The 15,993-nt window shown below is 36.2% G+C and overlaps 1 protein-coding gene across 23 annotated transcripts in view; it reads left to right on the forward strand.

The window, feature by feature from the left end:
- LOC6041677 (disks large 1 tumor suppressor protein) overlaps positions 1-15,993 on the forward strand; it is a 78,202-nt gene that overhangs the window by 34,835 nt on the left and 27,374 nt on the right. For 14 of the 23 annotated variants that reach the window (XM_038249573.1, XM_038249583.1, XM_038249582.1 and 11 more), the window contains one exon: positions 112-204. In XM_038249573.1, the coding sequence (XP_038105501.1) occupies positions 112-204 (93 nt within the window). Of the gene's footprint in view, positions 1-111; positions 205-2,514; positions 2,878-8,879; positions 9,187-15,419; positions 15,698-15,993 lie in introns of those variants that run through there. The other 9 variants (XM_038249581.1, XM_038249586.1, XM_038249590.1 and 6 more) reach the window with 7 other exon arrangements.

Consider the following 15,993-nt stretch of genomic DNA (forward strand, 5'->3'; position numbering starts at 1 on the left):
AATTTCACTCAATTTCGTTTGATTTTGACCATTTTGATTGAAATTTAAACAAATGTTAAAAAATATTTGCAAAACTAACGTTTCAATTTCAAATCCTCTTCCTCTAACCAGCAGCAGCAGGCCCTCGAGCAGCAGGAGGAGGAAAAGCCGGTTCCCACCATCCTCGCGGAGACGCCGTCGCCGTCGCGCTACCCCGGAACCAGAGTGAGTGCCACTTAGAAACGGATTAGTGTTTTAGTAGTAGTGTTCGATACTTTTTTTTAAAATTTTGTGTTTATTTTCAGTGTGTTTTTATCAATTGCATTATTAAACTAAAATTAATAAAACAATATTTTCATTTTAATTTTAGTTGTTATGTTGCAAAGTTGACAAAATTACGAAAAATACAAATAAAAAATACTGCGTAACAGATTCTAACTCAATTTTGCAACATTTCTCAAATCTGCTTTTCTAAAACTATCATAAACTAGAGTTTAGTTCGTACGGCATGTATTTAATAAGTGCTTAGTTTGTAAGAACCTCCAGAGTACTGTTCAAACTGTAATGCATTTAGAGACATTGTTGTAGCTCGTTGTTACGTACTAAAGCGTTTTATTTTAGCGTGTAAGAATCTGTTTTTTGGAATCTCGTTTTTTTTCTTTTCAAGTTGAAATACATTTCTTTTTTATTGAACCCCTGAATGTTTGCGTTTTCTTAGTACTTACTGTTTGTCCACTAATCCGTGCGCACACTAGATGGCTTGCTTTGTAGATTGGTACCAGGAAGGTAAGTAAATAAGGAATACGTGGTTTTTCACATGCAAATTGGTTGTGAAAATTGTACTATTTCATTTCTTACAAACAACAGTCACTTTGTCTTAATCTTAAAACGATATGCCAAATTTTATTTTATGTTGTAATTTTTTTGAATTATTTTTTTTGAACATAAAAAAGATACCATTTTTTTTTAAAGTGTGGTAGACTATTTTTTAATGTTTTATTGACGTTTTTAAAATCGTCCTACAAAATGCAAAAGAAAAATTTGAATTCACCTTTCCAAAACAATTCCAGATTAGAACTGTCAAATAAATAAAATACTAACGTTTCAAAATAAATTTAAAATTAATTATCTTTTGTGGTTGTAAAATGTGGCATGATGCTCAGAAAAACCAAGCCTCAAGTAGCTCTTAGATAAGATTTATCCAATTATTACTATTAAATTATCGAATTGTTACATTCGTACATTCTTCTTAATTCTTTCTTATTCTTCTTATCCGGTGCGAAATTTTGACGAGGACTTGATAATCGTGTAGGACCTTTGTTTATTTTTTTTAAATCCCTAGAAATCCCTAAATTTTCGAATTTTTGATTTTTTAGTTTTTGAGTTTCTGTTTTTTTAGTTTTAAAAAAGCCTTATTTCTGTATTTTTATATTTGTTGCCAGAATATTAAGAGATTGTTTTTTACGGCTTTTTTATCTGCTTTCTTTCATAATTTGCGCCATTTTAAGATTCTTCCTTTTCACTGTCGATGTCATGAGGCAAACCTAGATTTTCAATATTGTTATATCAAATGCAACATTTGCAATTTTGAGTCACATAAGCCAATCAAAATTATTTGATTTTTTGATCAAAACATTGCAAACAGCACCGCGCAAAGAAACGTAAAACGTCACTTTTTGTTTCTGTTCCTTTTCAGCCTAAGAACAATCTTTTCGTGACCCTTTCCTTGAAATTTTCTAAGACTTTTGCGTTCCTTCCGAGCTCCGTACCGGCCTTAAATATAAAAAATATAGAAAAAAATGCTTGTTAAATTTTGAAGAAATTTACATTAAAAAGAAATCACGATTAAATTTTCAAAAGGCCCTATCTGCATAGGAAACCCATGAGGGATAGGTTGGTCTACCACCGAAGCGAGAGGAGCTCAGCTCCTCTCGCAAGCGCCACTAGGTGGCGTCTTCAGGAACTAGCCTTCCCTTTAATTTCCGGTTTGTACACCTCCTTGCCCTGATAAAAAGTCTGACTAACAGGATATCGTTGCCAAATAAAATTACAATTACAATTACAATTACAATTTAATCTAGAAATAAGAAATATAATCTTACACTCAGAATCAGAACTATTCTTCGAGGGTACATTTGTTTGCTTGACACTTTCTGTTGACTGTTTGTATTTTTGCGCAATTTATCGAAGAAATAAAAAACAAGCCAAGTTAACTGCCGGAATAAAGTCAGCTCAGATTGTCAGATAGACTCTTTGTTTACACTTCGACATTAACCCATTTACATTCTTTTGCTTTAACGAAATCTTCATGATTTTAAATGTGATTGTAAAATTAAATAAAACCAACCAAACAAAAGGTTAAACATCACTTTCCGTGTAAAACCAACCAACAATCATTTTTTTGAAGCACCCTGTTCCCGGTGCATCCAGCTGGTAACCTTGCTCTCCGCATCTCTCCATCTCCCTCTCTCTTTCGCGTTGGTGTGCGTGTCATTCACCGATGGTGCCAGAAGAGGAGGAGGAGAGAGTGCCGGAATGTCATTTTGCAGCAGTGTCAGTTCAGCCCAGTCAGTCAGTCGCGGTGTAAAATTTACGTTTTCGAACATGGCAGCAGCGTCGGCGCATCGGAATTAAGCCTCGTCGCGACGGGTTTTTGCGGGAATCGGTGTCGGGTCGGAAAGTGGCGGTGTTTGCATGCGCGCCGGAAGTGCTTGGAAGTTGATTCCGAGGCCATTCGAAAAAGTGGGCGGATTAGCAGGCTAGCGGTCGCCGCCGTCGCAGTAGGCCACGGACGGAGAAGAGAGTGGTGAAGAGAAAGGAAGGAATAAAAAAGTGAAGCAACAATCCAGCAAAAAAAAAAAAAAAAGTGCGCTTGTGTGCCTGGATTTGGAAGCAAAAGTAAAGTGGTTTGTGTTTTTTTGAGTCGAGAGAAGAAATGCGAAACAGAGAGAGAGCGACTAATTCTCGTGAAATTTCCAATTTATTAATCATTGATTAATCGCAAAAAAATCCCATTGAAAAAGAAAGATTCTGAATTATTAATCACGGCCACCTTGGATGCGTGAGTGAGTGAGTGCAAGTGTGTGTGCGTGTTTGGGTGCGGACTGCTCTTTTGTTTGCGGTAACGATGGTGACTAAACGGTTCCAGCTCAGGTGTGTGAGTGAGACGGCACGATGGTGGAGTAATTTGACGTGTACCGCTTCGGCTGTGCGTGCAGTGTGTGTGTGTGCGCATAAAATAACTGTGTTTTCATTCATCACACACTTGCACACGCACACGTCTTTCGAATGAATACTATCAGCGGGTGGAAGAGAGTGAAAGAGACAGAGCGATTGTGTAGTATCGGTTTAAGAGGGAGAGTGGGGTTTAGTGGAAAAATAGTATGCATTCAAGGTACTTGAAGTTCACGTCCGTGTTTGGGAACTGCTTTTTCGATAGTAAAAATGTTATTTATTCTAAGTTAACGACGTTCACGTCGTTGTGAGAGAAACGCAAATTTTGTTTGGAAAATCAAAGAACTTGGAAAACATTTCATAATATTGCACTGTTTCAAAAGTTAATTCTGTATCGTTCAAAATTTCTCTTCGATTATTTTTATTTTTCTCATGTTTAGGAGATCATCTTGATTAACTTTTTTTTACGAAGAGCATTACTTTAGTTAAAGTTTATGTAATTTTTAACTTTTTGGTATTTTTATTTGCATTTATCTTGTTTTTTTTTTTGTCAATTTCTTTGGCTCCAAATGTACAATCTCCTTAATCCCTTCCTTGCCCTGATACAAAGTCTAAACTAACAGGATATCGTTACCAAATAAATTACAATTACAATTCTACATTTTTTTTAAGATCTTAGGTCCTAGAAAAATATGAAACACAAAAGCTTATAGGACCTTTGAAAAAACTCTAGAAGTCAAATTACTAATCCCGTAATTTCCTAAAATTTATTTCGGATCGAACGAAGCATAAGTCGTGTAATTTCGATTTATCTGAACAAAAATAAAGGCATTTGAAATCTTATGCAACTCAAAAATAAAGTTAAGGTTTTGTTTTGGTAAACCTGCTGAAATACTAAGGATGTGGTCAAACAGATATTTTGCAAATGTGCTGTTTACAATGTTGTGTTTTCCTTTTGCTAAAAAGGTCATTAAAAAAATCTGCCGATCAGAATTCTCGGGTGAGTTTTCAAAAATCCGTAAGAGCCACCGTGACCTCCGGCACTAATTTTCCTTTTTCTTCAAATTGAAACAACATTTCATTTGTTTTAAGTTTAGGGCGATTGAAGGACGTGTAGATGAACAATCTCAAGCATTTTTGAAATTGGTTTTTCGTAAGTAGGTCGAATACCGATGAAAAAAGGGCTTTGTTTACTCATGGCTCTTACGTCTTTTTGAAAACTAATCCGAGAATTTATAAATCTTGGGACAATTTTTGACAGTAGCACAAGTTTTAGCATTTCAAAGCATTTTGGGATATGTTTATTTGTTCATATAGACTCTCGAAACAATTATTTTTCGTTCTTTCTGATCCCCTTAACCTCGAACATAACCGAGTGGAGTGACATAAACATGAACTAAATTTGTAATGGCTTTAGAAAATTACAAACATTCAAAAAAATTTTGAAAAAAAATTCCCTGCCAAATAAATGATTTTGAGCATTTCTATTTATTTATCTTTCTCTAAAATGTTCATGTATTTCTCAAAGTTAAACTTTTTTTGCAGATTCAATTCAAATAAACCTAGTATAGAAATATAATTATGTAATAATAGCTTTTTACTACCAAGGCGAAAAAAAATAAACAAAATTGAGAAATCAAGCCGGAATTTCAACACTTCAATGCCAAAAGGCATGGAAAATGAATTATATAGAAGTACATTCAGTTTGCAATCATCAGTTAAAAAAAATATGTTTAAAAGATTTTTATTTTAGGAACTTTTTGCGGTACTGTACAATGAAAATTCACAAAAATATAAAATACTTTTGAAGTTATTCAAACATGTTCAAAATGATTTTAAATGCAGGAGAATGCGCTATAAATTTTAGAGTTTTTTTAAATGTTTTTTTGCCCCTTGATTTTTTTAACGGTTTTTGAAAGAGAGGGTAGAGAAGACAAAACTCTTGAAAATATTAGCAACAGCCTTATTTAGTAAAAAAATAAGCAATGCTTTTTTTAAATTGATTCTTTTAAAGCTAAGTGTATTAGAAAATTCAACTAAATAATGAGGTTAAAAAACATGATTTTTCGAGTTTATTTAGCGTTCAGAGATAAGTTTAGCTGGGTTGTCCAAGACATTATTTTACGAATTATTTTGATTATATTTATATTTTTTTTGTATAACATGATATCATGTATTAAATAGCTTAATGGGAAGTACGCAAACAAGGTCCATTATAAAAATGCCACAAAATGTTTAAATAATGATAATCTGCAAAAGTTTTGACGAAGTAAAATTTCACGAAAATATTTTTTTTAGGTACTTCACTTCGGAATTTTCACTGTTTCTAAACGCGTTTAAATGAAAAAAAAAATATGCTTCAACGCAGGAAAATGCATTTCAAATTGTTTTAAGTTAATTAGACTTCTTATCAAATAAACATGTTGAGGTCTTTTAGTATCCGATTTTGAAGAAGGAAATCGCAAAATTGCAACGGCTTTATTTGTACTTAAAAATAAAGATAATATATTTTTTCAATTCTTGATTTTAGGAATCGGGTTTTTTTTACAAACTTGAAAAAACTGAGCTTATTTTTTCTCTACATTTTTCAAAATTGTCGATAAAAATTTCCATCTTTTATTTTGTAAATATTAAGGAAATATTCTGAAAAGGGAGGAAAAAAACAAGGCATCTTTTAGAATCTCCAACGAAAAAAGCTACTTAAAATTTTTGTTTGGATAAAATCTATTTTAACAAAAAATGAATTTATTCGAAGCCTCAACTATCCGAAGTTTGATAATCCGAAGGTATGCATGGGACTTCATATAATCAAATCATAAATATAGTTTTTCGTATTTTTTTTATTTTCTTATTTTTAACCTTAAATATGAGTTCTGCGACCCAATTTTAGTAAAATTTAAACAACCAATTTCATTATCTCAATATTTTATTACCGCCATTTTGGCATCCATCTTGATTAAGAATCCTAAATCACTTGAGAGTAGTTTAGGACAAACTACACACAAAGAAAAAATACTCTAAATTTAAAAAGATCGTTCGTTGGATTAAAAGTTCGCGTTGGTGAATATTCGTAGAAAGTTCAAACTTTTTAATTTAAAAGTAGGAATGTTTTTGATACTACCATGCACTTCTGGAACAAAATCGTTGTATCGGTAAAAGTTTTTTACTTTTATTATAAGAAGAAACTTTTTATGGCAACAATAAATAACATTTAACATTACAGTGATGATTTTCGAAAAATGTGATGGATTTTATTTCTATTTTTATTTTTATTTTAATATTAAAACTGCTGCTTATGCTGCTTAACATCGCGGCCTACATTTTGGAGCGCGACAGCGATGTAGAGAACAGGGTAGTCTCGTTGCCGGCCATCATGAGGACAGGCTTGGAGGAGTTGGCCATTGGGTGTTAATTCGGGAAGGTAAGTTGACGTTTTCCGACTGGGAAGTGAAGCGCCTGAACCGATAGTTCCCGATCGCATCGTCCTCCTTCGAGAATGGCACAGATGTTGCCAGTTCATCCGGCCGAAGCTGCGCCGTCGCGAGTTGAGAGTTTGTGGGCGGGAGTTGCTGAAAGAGTTTGAAAGTTAATTAAATTGGGTCCTAAAATGAAGCTTAGATTTCTGATATTATTGTTTACAGCGATAACGCTTATTTTTCTGAGTACAATGACCATTTGTACGACCACAAAGAGTTTAAAATGGATTTTTAAATCAATTTTGAAAAATTAACCTCGCTTTCCTTTTTGACAGAAAAGTTCCTACTTGACAGCTCGTTCCAAGGGGACCATAGTTGATCCATCGAAAAAATGTTGTCTTGTCACAATTTTGTTTGCATTAAAATGAAAAAAAAAGTGATCAAAAATGGTTTTTGATCGTGTTTTTTACCGTTGTACATAAAAATTGACATAGGGCTTTAGTACCCAATTGGCTAGACACTGAACACATTCTCAATACTCACCGGTGACTTCTTCGGTATTCTAGGTAGATGTTCTTGATCAGGTTCGTCGGATATCGCTCCAACCTCTGGAAGTAATCCGAGTACGACAGCTTCAGGACCTGCGGCTTTCGTACAGACGGTTCTTCCAGAACTGGTGCAAACTGTTCTTCCGGATGTTTATGTAATACTCGTCAAACATTTCCCGAACCGAGAAATGGACTGCGGACCCTCAGGACATCCCATACTGTCCCGTCATCACTTCCGGCACGTAATGCTGCTGATGGTCGTAAACCGCCGGCACCGAGTGCAACATCCGCGCTGACCACTTCCGATCGCTTCTCGTCGTTTCCCTCTTCCGTCGGATCCTTCTCCTCACCGTTAAAATTAACTTTATCGAATACAACCGGTGCAAATTCACATCCGCATAAACGGCGTCCTACAAAAACAAACAAAATCAAACACAAACGCCACCAAACACCCAAGCTTCCTTCTTACCCATTTCGGTCGTGAAACAGCTCAGATCCGGCAGGAAGCTGGCCTCATCCTTTTGAAAACCAACTTTCCCCTAATCCCCTAACCTTGTTCCGCACCATCCTCCTTCGAAGGTATCCGCGTCCAAGTCCTGGCTGCGGACGCGTTCTGTTTTGATTGACGTCGTGGACCACCACTCACTAACCACCGGAATCACCTAAACGTTTGTTTACATTTTGGACTTAGACGTACACGGTTTCGAGAGAACGACAAAATGAAAGAAATTATTGCGCGTATTCCCGAAAAAGACACGCGGCATACCAGCCTCGAAACGACGCGCCGCACTTTCGGCAAATGCGCGCTGTCAAATCCCATACTACGCGTTTTGTTTTTGTTGGTCTTCTTCATCGAATTGCATGGCATTGTTGCCGGGTATGTTTTTTATTGCACCAAAAGTGCAGAAAATCGCTGGCAACAGTTTCTGCGGCACATTCTGAAATGCCGCGCGGCGTGTACCTTTGATAGAAACGGACAATATACAGTCGAATTAAAAGTTAAAACTTTTAAATGAGTTAGCAATGAGATTTTCAAAAACTGTAGCAGTAAAAGTTTTCATTTTCAAAACAAGAAAAAAACTTTTAATGTAGCAAATTTTAACCACTTATTAATTCAAAAGTAAGTTACTTTTGTCATTACCATAATATTTTTTTGTGTGTAATACATTTCATTACCTCTTTTCTCGATAAGCTATATTGGCCGCAATTTGAGGGTTATTTGTGCAACTCAACCCAAAATAGAACAACGGAAAAATATTTTTGTACATTCGATTATTCGGTTTAATTTCTTTCGGGTACTTTAGATTATCATATCTGGACTGTAGTTAAAAAATTAAAAAAAAAAACAACTTAGAAATAATTTTGTTTAACTTGCATTTCCAAGTTATCCCCAACCTCCCCTACAAAATAGTTCTTCTACATCCAAGTAAAAAAAAACCTCCAACCGGCCCGTTTTCTTACCAACTCACCACCACACACCTCGCAGCAGCAGGCCGTGTGTCCGACAAACTGGTCACACACCTTCACCATGGCAACTTCTTCCACACCACAAACAACAAACCTCACACTCACACCCAAGTCTCGTTCCGATCGTCGTCGTAGTAGGCCAAAATGATAATATGTGGCAGCAGCAACATATTTGTACTCTCCGGTCCGGTGTGTGAATCGATCGCCGACTATCAACAAGTAGGCTGTGGTGGGAGGGGGGAAAGCCTACTACTGCTGCAGCGGCAAAGTCAAGTCGAGTCAAATCAGTCACACAACAACTTTTGCACTGGAAATAGTTCGGGGTTCCGGGGCGCGTGTGTTTCATCGTGACGTGGGCAAACTCTTTATTTTTGTTTATAACAATATAAGTTGGCCGTCGACAGCCTACTCCAAGGGGGTGGAGAGAGCGCGATTTGCGTACGGAAAATCGATTCGATTCTGAGCTGCTGCTGTTGCTTGGATTCGATTTGCACCTCACGACGAAAAAAAGTTCGAGTCGTGGCCTCCTTGGATTTCGGAATGGACCAGAAACGATCTTCACGCTTGTTTTTTACTGTTATGAAAGCGAAATCAACGCACAGGTAGAGGAAGATTTGGGCGAAGAAAAAAAGTTTGTGAATGTGAAGAAGCAAAAAGTGTAAACGAAACGAAGCTAAAAAAAATTGGGCATAATTAGACGATTGTGGGGCTGCTGCCTGCTGGAGAGAAAAACAAAAGACGACTAGAGTTACATAAGTTAGACACAATCTCTCGGCGAGCAACAATCCAAACCAGCCAACTTGGATCAGGTCGCGAAATCTCAGCAGGCGACGACGACGTCAAGAATATTAATTGCATCGACGAGCAGCACTCAGAAAACAGACAGCCTACTGTGCTGAAATGTGTCACTCCAAGTTAAGCCAGGTCGATTCGGTTTAAGTCACACACTGCTACACCAACAACAAGTGCCGACTACCTGTGTTTGTGCGTGTGCGTGTTCGAAATTCCATTCCCGGTGTCACCGGACCGAGACTTCATAAGAATATGATAATAGCTGGTCGGTGAAGGCCAACCTTGAGGTGGGCTTGCGCGCTATCACCGGGTGCGAAGCACCCCGATAGCGACATAACAAGAAGAAGAAGAAGAAACTCTGATAATAGACATTACAGCAACCTCCCATTTAGGCTTGAAATGGCTGGCGTTTCCGTCATTTATGCGCGAGCGCGCTAAGTGGTTGAAGATTCACCCTCGTTAAAGTAGGCGTTGAGTTGCAAAACAATAACATTCAGCCGAAAAAAAAAAATTGGAGTCTCCCTGAGTCATAATCGGAGGCGGTGGCACGCGGCTTGCTGCGATTTGAGTTAGAGCAGCAACAAAAAAAAAAAGAAGTGATGATTGCGCGGAGGAAATCCATTCAGACGTTATTTACTATCGAGAGTGATGGTAGTAGGCGGTGGCAAGCTGGCAACGATTGGGAGTGAGTTTGGAGGCTTGTTATGATGGAAGTGTTAAGTGAAGCTTTGCATAATTTGGTGGAAAATAGCAATTTTTGAAAATTGAGGACAAATTTTAGCGTTTATCAAAATTAGAGATAAATTTTTTGGCTGATTTTGAGTTAAAGCATGTTAACTCTAACATAACTTTGAAAACTTCAATTTTCCTTTTTATTTTTATTTTATCCGCTGTATCTCAGCATCCATAGGTTCAATCTTCTATGTTTCTCACCAAAAAACTGAACTTTTCGAAAAAAAAATATGTTCAGAAGCGGGACTTTTTAAAAAATCGAAAAATTGCATTTCTTTTTGTTTAACCCTTTCAAGCCTGATGGGTCATATATGACCCAAAAATGAAAATTTTCAAAACTAGCCTATAATTTTCGTATGGTCTTAAGAATCATTTTCCCATTAATATTAGATTAAAAAATATTTTTTTGAAAATTCAGGCTCGAAAGGGTTAAATCAAAATTTAAGTGACAATATCTTGAAAACGGTGCACTTTATTAAAATTTCTGTAAAGTACCTTGCAAATTAAATTTTATGTAAAAAAAGTAGTTTTTAGGCGAGATTTCTTTTTTTCGAATAATTTTTTATCCTGATGTATAAAAAATAAGAATTCAAAATTTAAATGATTTTTTTGTTAAAAAATATAATTTAAAGTTCGGTAATTTCTTACTGTGTTCATATTTTTTCTGATAGTCCTTATTAATATCTACAACTTGGCCGAAGCACCAAATCGATCAGAAAAATCTTTAGATGATATAGATTTTCGAATATTTACATACCATTTTTGTATGGGACAGCTGTCACAATTGAGCCACATAAAAAAATAAAAGGCACAAAATCGACAAAAAAATGAAAAGTCAATTTACAAAAACGTAGAGAATTACTCTATTGTCTTATCTACCATCAGCAGTATAAATTACTTTAGTTATTAAAACAAGGATTTTTTTTCTTCTTAAAATTGCTCACAAAACTAATATTTAAACTACAGGGTTGCCAGATTGTCAAAATTTGCGAAAACAATTTTCAAAGACTGTTTTAACTATTTGCCGGATGCTATTTTCGGTCGAATCAACAACTTCCGAATTTGAACAGTTTTATAAATTTCACTAAGTCTCGATACCTCAGAACAGTGCTGCCAGATCACCAAACTTTTTTTATTCGCTCTTATTGGAAAGATTCTTCAAATAACTTTCCAAACAAGATGGATCGAGGAGTTTTTTTCAACAAAATTTTCTACAATCATGAAAAGTTCTTTAAATTTAACTAAGTTGCGATGTCTTAGGGCAGTGTTGCCAGTTAATGGAAAATTTAAGAATCGTATGAAAGGTTTTTACAATGCCTTGAAAAAAGCGTCAAAATATACCAGTTTTTTGGATTTTTAATGTTTCAAAAATTTCATCTCAGTGCCGATATCTTATAACAGGGGTGCCAGCTCATCAATATTCACAACTCATTGGAGCGGTCTTCAAGTTTTTTTTTTTAATTTAAAAGATGAATTCGGAATGAAAGGCATAAAAATCTACACTTGCTTTGATTAAGAGTTATTTATTTTATTTAGACTGATTTCTTGCTTGTTTTTTTATATTTTTAAATATTTGGATAAATGGTTTTTTTTTTCTTCTGAAATTACATTGTCAATTATTGTAATATATATATATATTTATTTCACCTAAAATTATCCTTCAAATGATTGTGACATGTCATCGGTGTATTTTTATAAAAAATAATAATAATACTTTTCAATCGAATATATTATTTTACCTTTAAAAATAATGTTATTCAGTGACCAGTTGAATCCTCGAAATAAGGAAAAAAAATATTTTGTCAAAAATTACTAATTATCAATATTTTTTGTAAATCCTGATATTTAAGAAAAGACACTGACATTTAAAAAAAATCGGAAATTGTAAATGCTTTCCATTTGCTCAAGTTTTTTTTGTCTATAAAAAATATCAAAGATAAAAAAAAAATCAAATAAAAATTTGAGTTAAGGCCATTAACAATTGTCTAAGTTTATGTCCCTTCAATATTGACCAAGAAAAGGTAAAAGAATAAATAAATAAATTAAAATTTCAATGTCAAAATAAAATATATATATTTATACTTTGTAACATGCTACTTTTAAAAATCTAAATTTCAATAAATTCATGAAAATGTTGTTTTTTTCAAAACTTTAGAACTTTAACTTTAGCGTCTATTTTTGATTTGTTTACCAAAAATTCAAAATTTGTTAAACGCTTAAATGCGCTCTATTTTAATACAAATACAATAAAAGTTATTCAAAATACTCTAGTAGTTCAAAATTGATTGTACACGTTTTTCAATGATAATTTAAATTATCAGCAATATTTTTTTGTTCTCTTATTTTTTGGGGAAATTTTGAAGGAAACAAACACTCTACATAAAAATTGCAATCGCATACAAAATTTAAAAAAAATTAAAAAAAAACAATAAAAAAACTTAAGAAAACTTTGCTTTTTGTTGTAAAATTCTAATTGAAAAGATTATTATTCAAAGTAGCTTTTTAGTCTAAATCCAGAGTTTTTTTGAAAAGGTCCTATAAGCTATTGTCTTTCATATGTTTATAGGACCTATTCAAAAAAAAACTCTAGACATTTTCCCATCATAACCTAAAATTTTTCTCAAGAAACAAAATCAATCTGAAAATCTCTCAATTCTCAATCTTAGGAAGGATTTTCGAATATTTACATAGAATTTTTATAACAATCACGCTTTTTTTTGGAGCACTTCCGGGTTTGGGAGAGTATTGCTCAAAAGTTCTAAAATATTTTAAATTTACATAAATGCTCATAACTTTGGACAGGGTTGCCAGATCTTCAGTATATGTTTTCTTACTGATTTGTTGAATTAAATTGCTAAAAAATGGTCCCCCCTCCGTGTACGCACGAGTGCAAGCAGTCAAGTGCTCAGTGTTCCATCGTTTTTTCGAAATTTTTCGCCGTAATTTACCGTGATTCGCCGCGAGTTTGCTCCAACAGCATGCCAAGGGCCGGCCGTGGCCGTGGCAGTTCGAGTGCGGCCTCGAAAAACCCGCGAAGTTCGTCTACCGGCCGTGTGCAAAAGGTAAACAAACCAACGCCGCGTCATCCGCCATCGCGCCGGGGAGTGTGTGCGCCAAAGGATTTGACCCCAAGTTATTACACCTAATTACCGTGTCCAGGGCCGCAGCCCTATAAGGCTCCGTTCAGCTACTTCCGGCAATCTGTCGACCGATGGCGCTTCAACATCCGCCAACATTCCCACTAGTAACAAGTTCGCGAGACTGAGTGACGAGGAAAGCAGCTACAACAACACCGACGGTAGCACTACCGACGACGACGACGACCATGGTCGTGCACGGAAGAAAGTGATTTCGCCAAAAAAAGTAATTACTCCAAAGGAACGACGACCACCACCAATTTTCGTTTTGGACACGTTGGCGGACGATGTTGACGAGCAGCTGGAAGGCCTCGTGTACTGCCTCAAAATAGGTAAATCGTCAGTGCAAGTGTTCACATTTGACCAAAAGAACTTCGACCTGGTTGTGGAGAAATTGAAGCGTAAAAGCTTCAAGTTCTACACATTCGACCCCGTGCAGAAGACAGCTGTTAAGGTCGTCTTGCAGGGGTATCAAGACCGCCCGATCTCCGTCCTCAAGGAGCACCTCTCGGGTGTCGGAATAACGCCGCGAGACATAAAAGCCCTCTCGCGGAAGACAACCGTTACAGGTACACACACACTGTACCTGTTGTACTTCGACCGCGGCACCGTCAAAATTCAAGACCTGCGGCGGACTAAGGCGTTGGACGGTTTTTGGGTAAACTGGCGGTTTTACTCCAAAAATCCGACGGACGCAGCGCAATGTCACCGTTGCCAGAAATTCGGCCACGGCTCGCGGAACTGCAACCTCCAGCCCCGCTGCGTGAAGTGCGGTGAGTCACACCTCTCGGAGGCGTGCGCACTGCCACGAAAGGCGGACTTGGGGGAAAACGCAGAACAAACTAAGCCGCGCGTAAAGTGCGCGAACTGTGACGGCAACCATACCGGCAATTACCGCGGATGCGTCGCGCGCAAGGCCTACCTCGAGGAGCAGGAAAAGAGGAAGAAGAAAGCAGCAGCGTCCCACCCTCCTCAGCGAAGTACGAGTGCAGCCGTTCCTGCAGCTGGCCAGCGAACGGTTCCAGCGGACAACTCAGCGTTCCCTCCTGGCTGGGGGCGATCGTTTGCCAGCGTGGTCGCTGCCGGCAGCGGCAATGCGGCCCAGCAAGAAGTGACCGGGAAGATCTCTTTACCCTGCCGGAGTTCTTTGCTCTCGCGGGGGAGATGATGACGCGGTTTCGGAGCTGCCGTAACAAGGCGGAGCAATTTCTAGCCCTCGGGGAATTAATGATTAAGCACATCTATAAAGGATAAAAAACTGTGATCTAGTTTTAAGCATTCTCTATTTCTATCCCCTTTTCCTAGCAAGTTTAGTAAGTTTTTTTTTTCTTAATTTTTCTTACTCTTGGCAACACCTTTATTTACAAGCAATAACTGTTCCAAAATGGATTATGATGTAACACACAGCTGAAAGGAACTCCAAAACTCTGTTTTGTACCTCAAAAGAACTTATTGTATCTGATTATTCACCAATAAAACCGAATTTGAATTTGAAATTGCTAAAATATGTAATATTATCGATTTTCTCATTATTACATGAGTTGATACATCTGTATATTGTGAGCCCTTTATTTTCATAGGGTTGCCAGAGAATTTAAAATTATACTTTATCGTAAAGGCCATCCAAAAAACTATGTAGAAGAATGTAAAGTGAAATTATTTCGGATTAATTTTCACTGAGTGTATCGTTACTTTTGTTGCGAAGCAAATTATATAAAAAATATATAAGTGATCATACCTTTATACAGTGTTGCCAGAAATTGCATTTATTGCATTTAATTAATTTGAAATTATAAACTAAAACAGATTAAAGAAGATTTTTTTTTTCAATTACCAAAACACTTTATTCCAAATGCTGTCCATAAGCGCGCAAAATTGACACGGTTTGTTTTTATTTTGTTGTTGTCTCTTTCCACCACCACCACAAAATTTGCTAATCGACCCGTGTGCCTGTTTTTTGGACTAACTTTTTTCTTCTAAAATGATTGTAAACAAGAATGGATTTCGCTTGAATGGCACTAACCAAAATGTGATTATTTTTATTTGGTGGTCGATTCATTCGAAATTTTGTTCTTTCTCTCTCTTTTTCTGTTTTTCATTTCTTCTCTCGGCGCTGTGTATAGGTGACTGTTGTTTAGTTTGAACATTCTAAATTTAAAAAAAGTTGTTATTGTTGAATTGTTAAATGGGAATGTTAATATTGATGTTACGTATTATTTTTTTTTAAATAGTTAGATAAATGAATTACCTAGTTAGTAATCAATTGTGAAAATCGAAGAAATCGTATGAATTAAGTGAAAACAAAAGTGTGAAAAGTGCCTTGAAAAAGATCTGTTGAACAAAACAGAAAAAACACACACACAACAAAAGCATGACAACGAGGAAAAAGAAACGCCAGCAGGACGGAGGAGGATTTCTCAAGAAGGTTTCGTCACTATTCAATCTGGATACGGTAATTAATTTGGTTTTTTGCTTTTTCTACTAACACACTACCAAATCGCAGGTTTCAAGGGCGTCTTTCTTCCTTTTTTCCCTTTCCTGTAGTAGAACTAATCAAGGAAATATATATTTTTAGAGGACGATTTCTCGCGGCAAGCAAAAAAAAAAAATGGTGATAATGCCACCTCTTTTTTGTTTACACAAAGCTCCCCAATCGTAATCTAATCATGGAAAAAAAGGCGCGCAAACCTCGTTGGTTCGTTCGTGAGTCAAAGAGATAAGATTAGAGCGCTGTCGGAGCTGTTTGGG

Source organism: Culex quinquefasciatus, chromosome 1 (genome assembly GCF_015732765.1).
Source record: "Culex quinquefasciatus strain JHB chromosome 1, VPISU_Cqui_1.0_pri_paternal, whole genome shotgun sequence".
Lineage (NCBI taxonomy): Eukaryota > Metazoa > Arthropoda > Insecta > Diptera > Culicidae > Culex > Culex quinquefasciatus.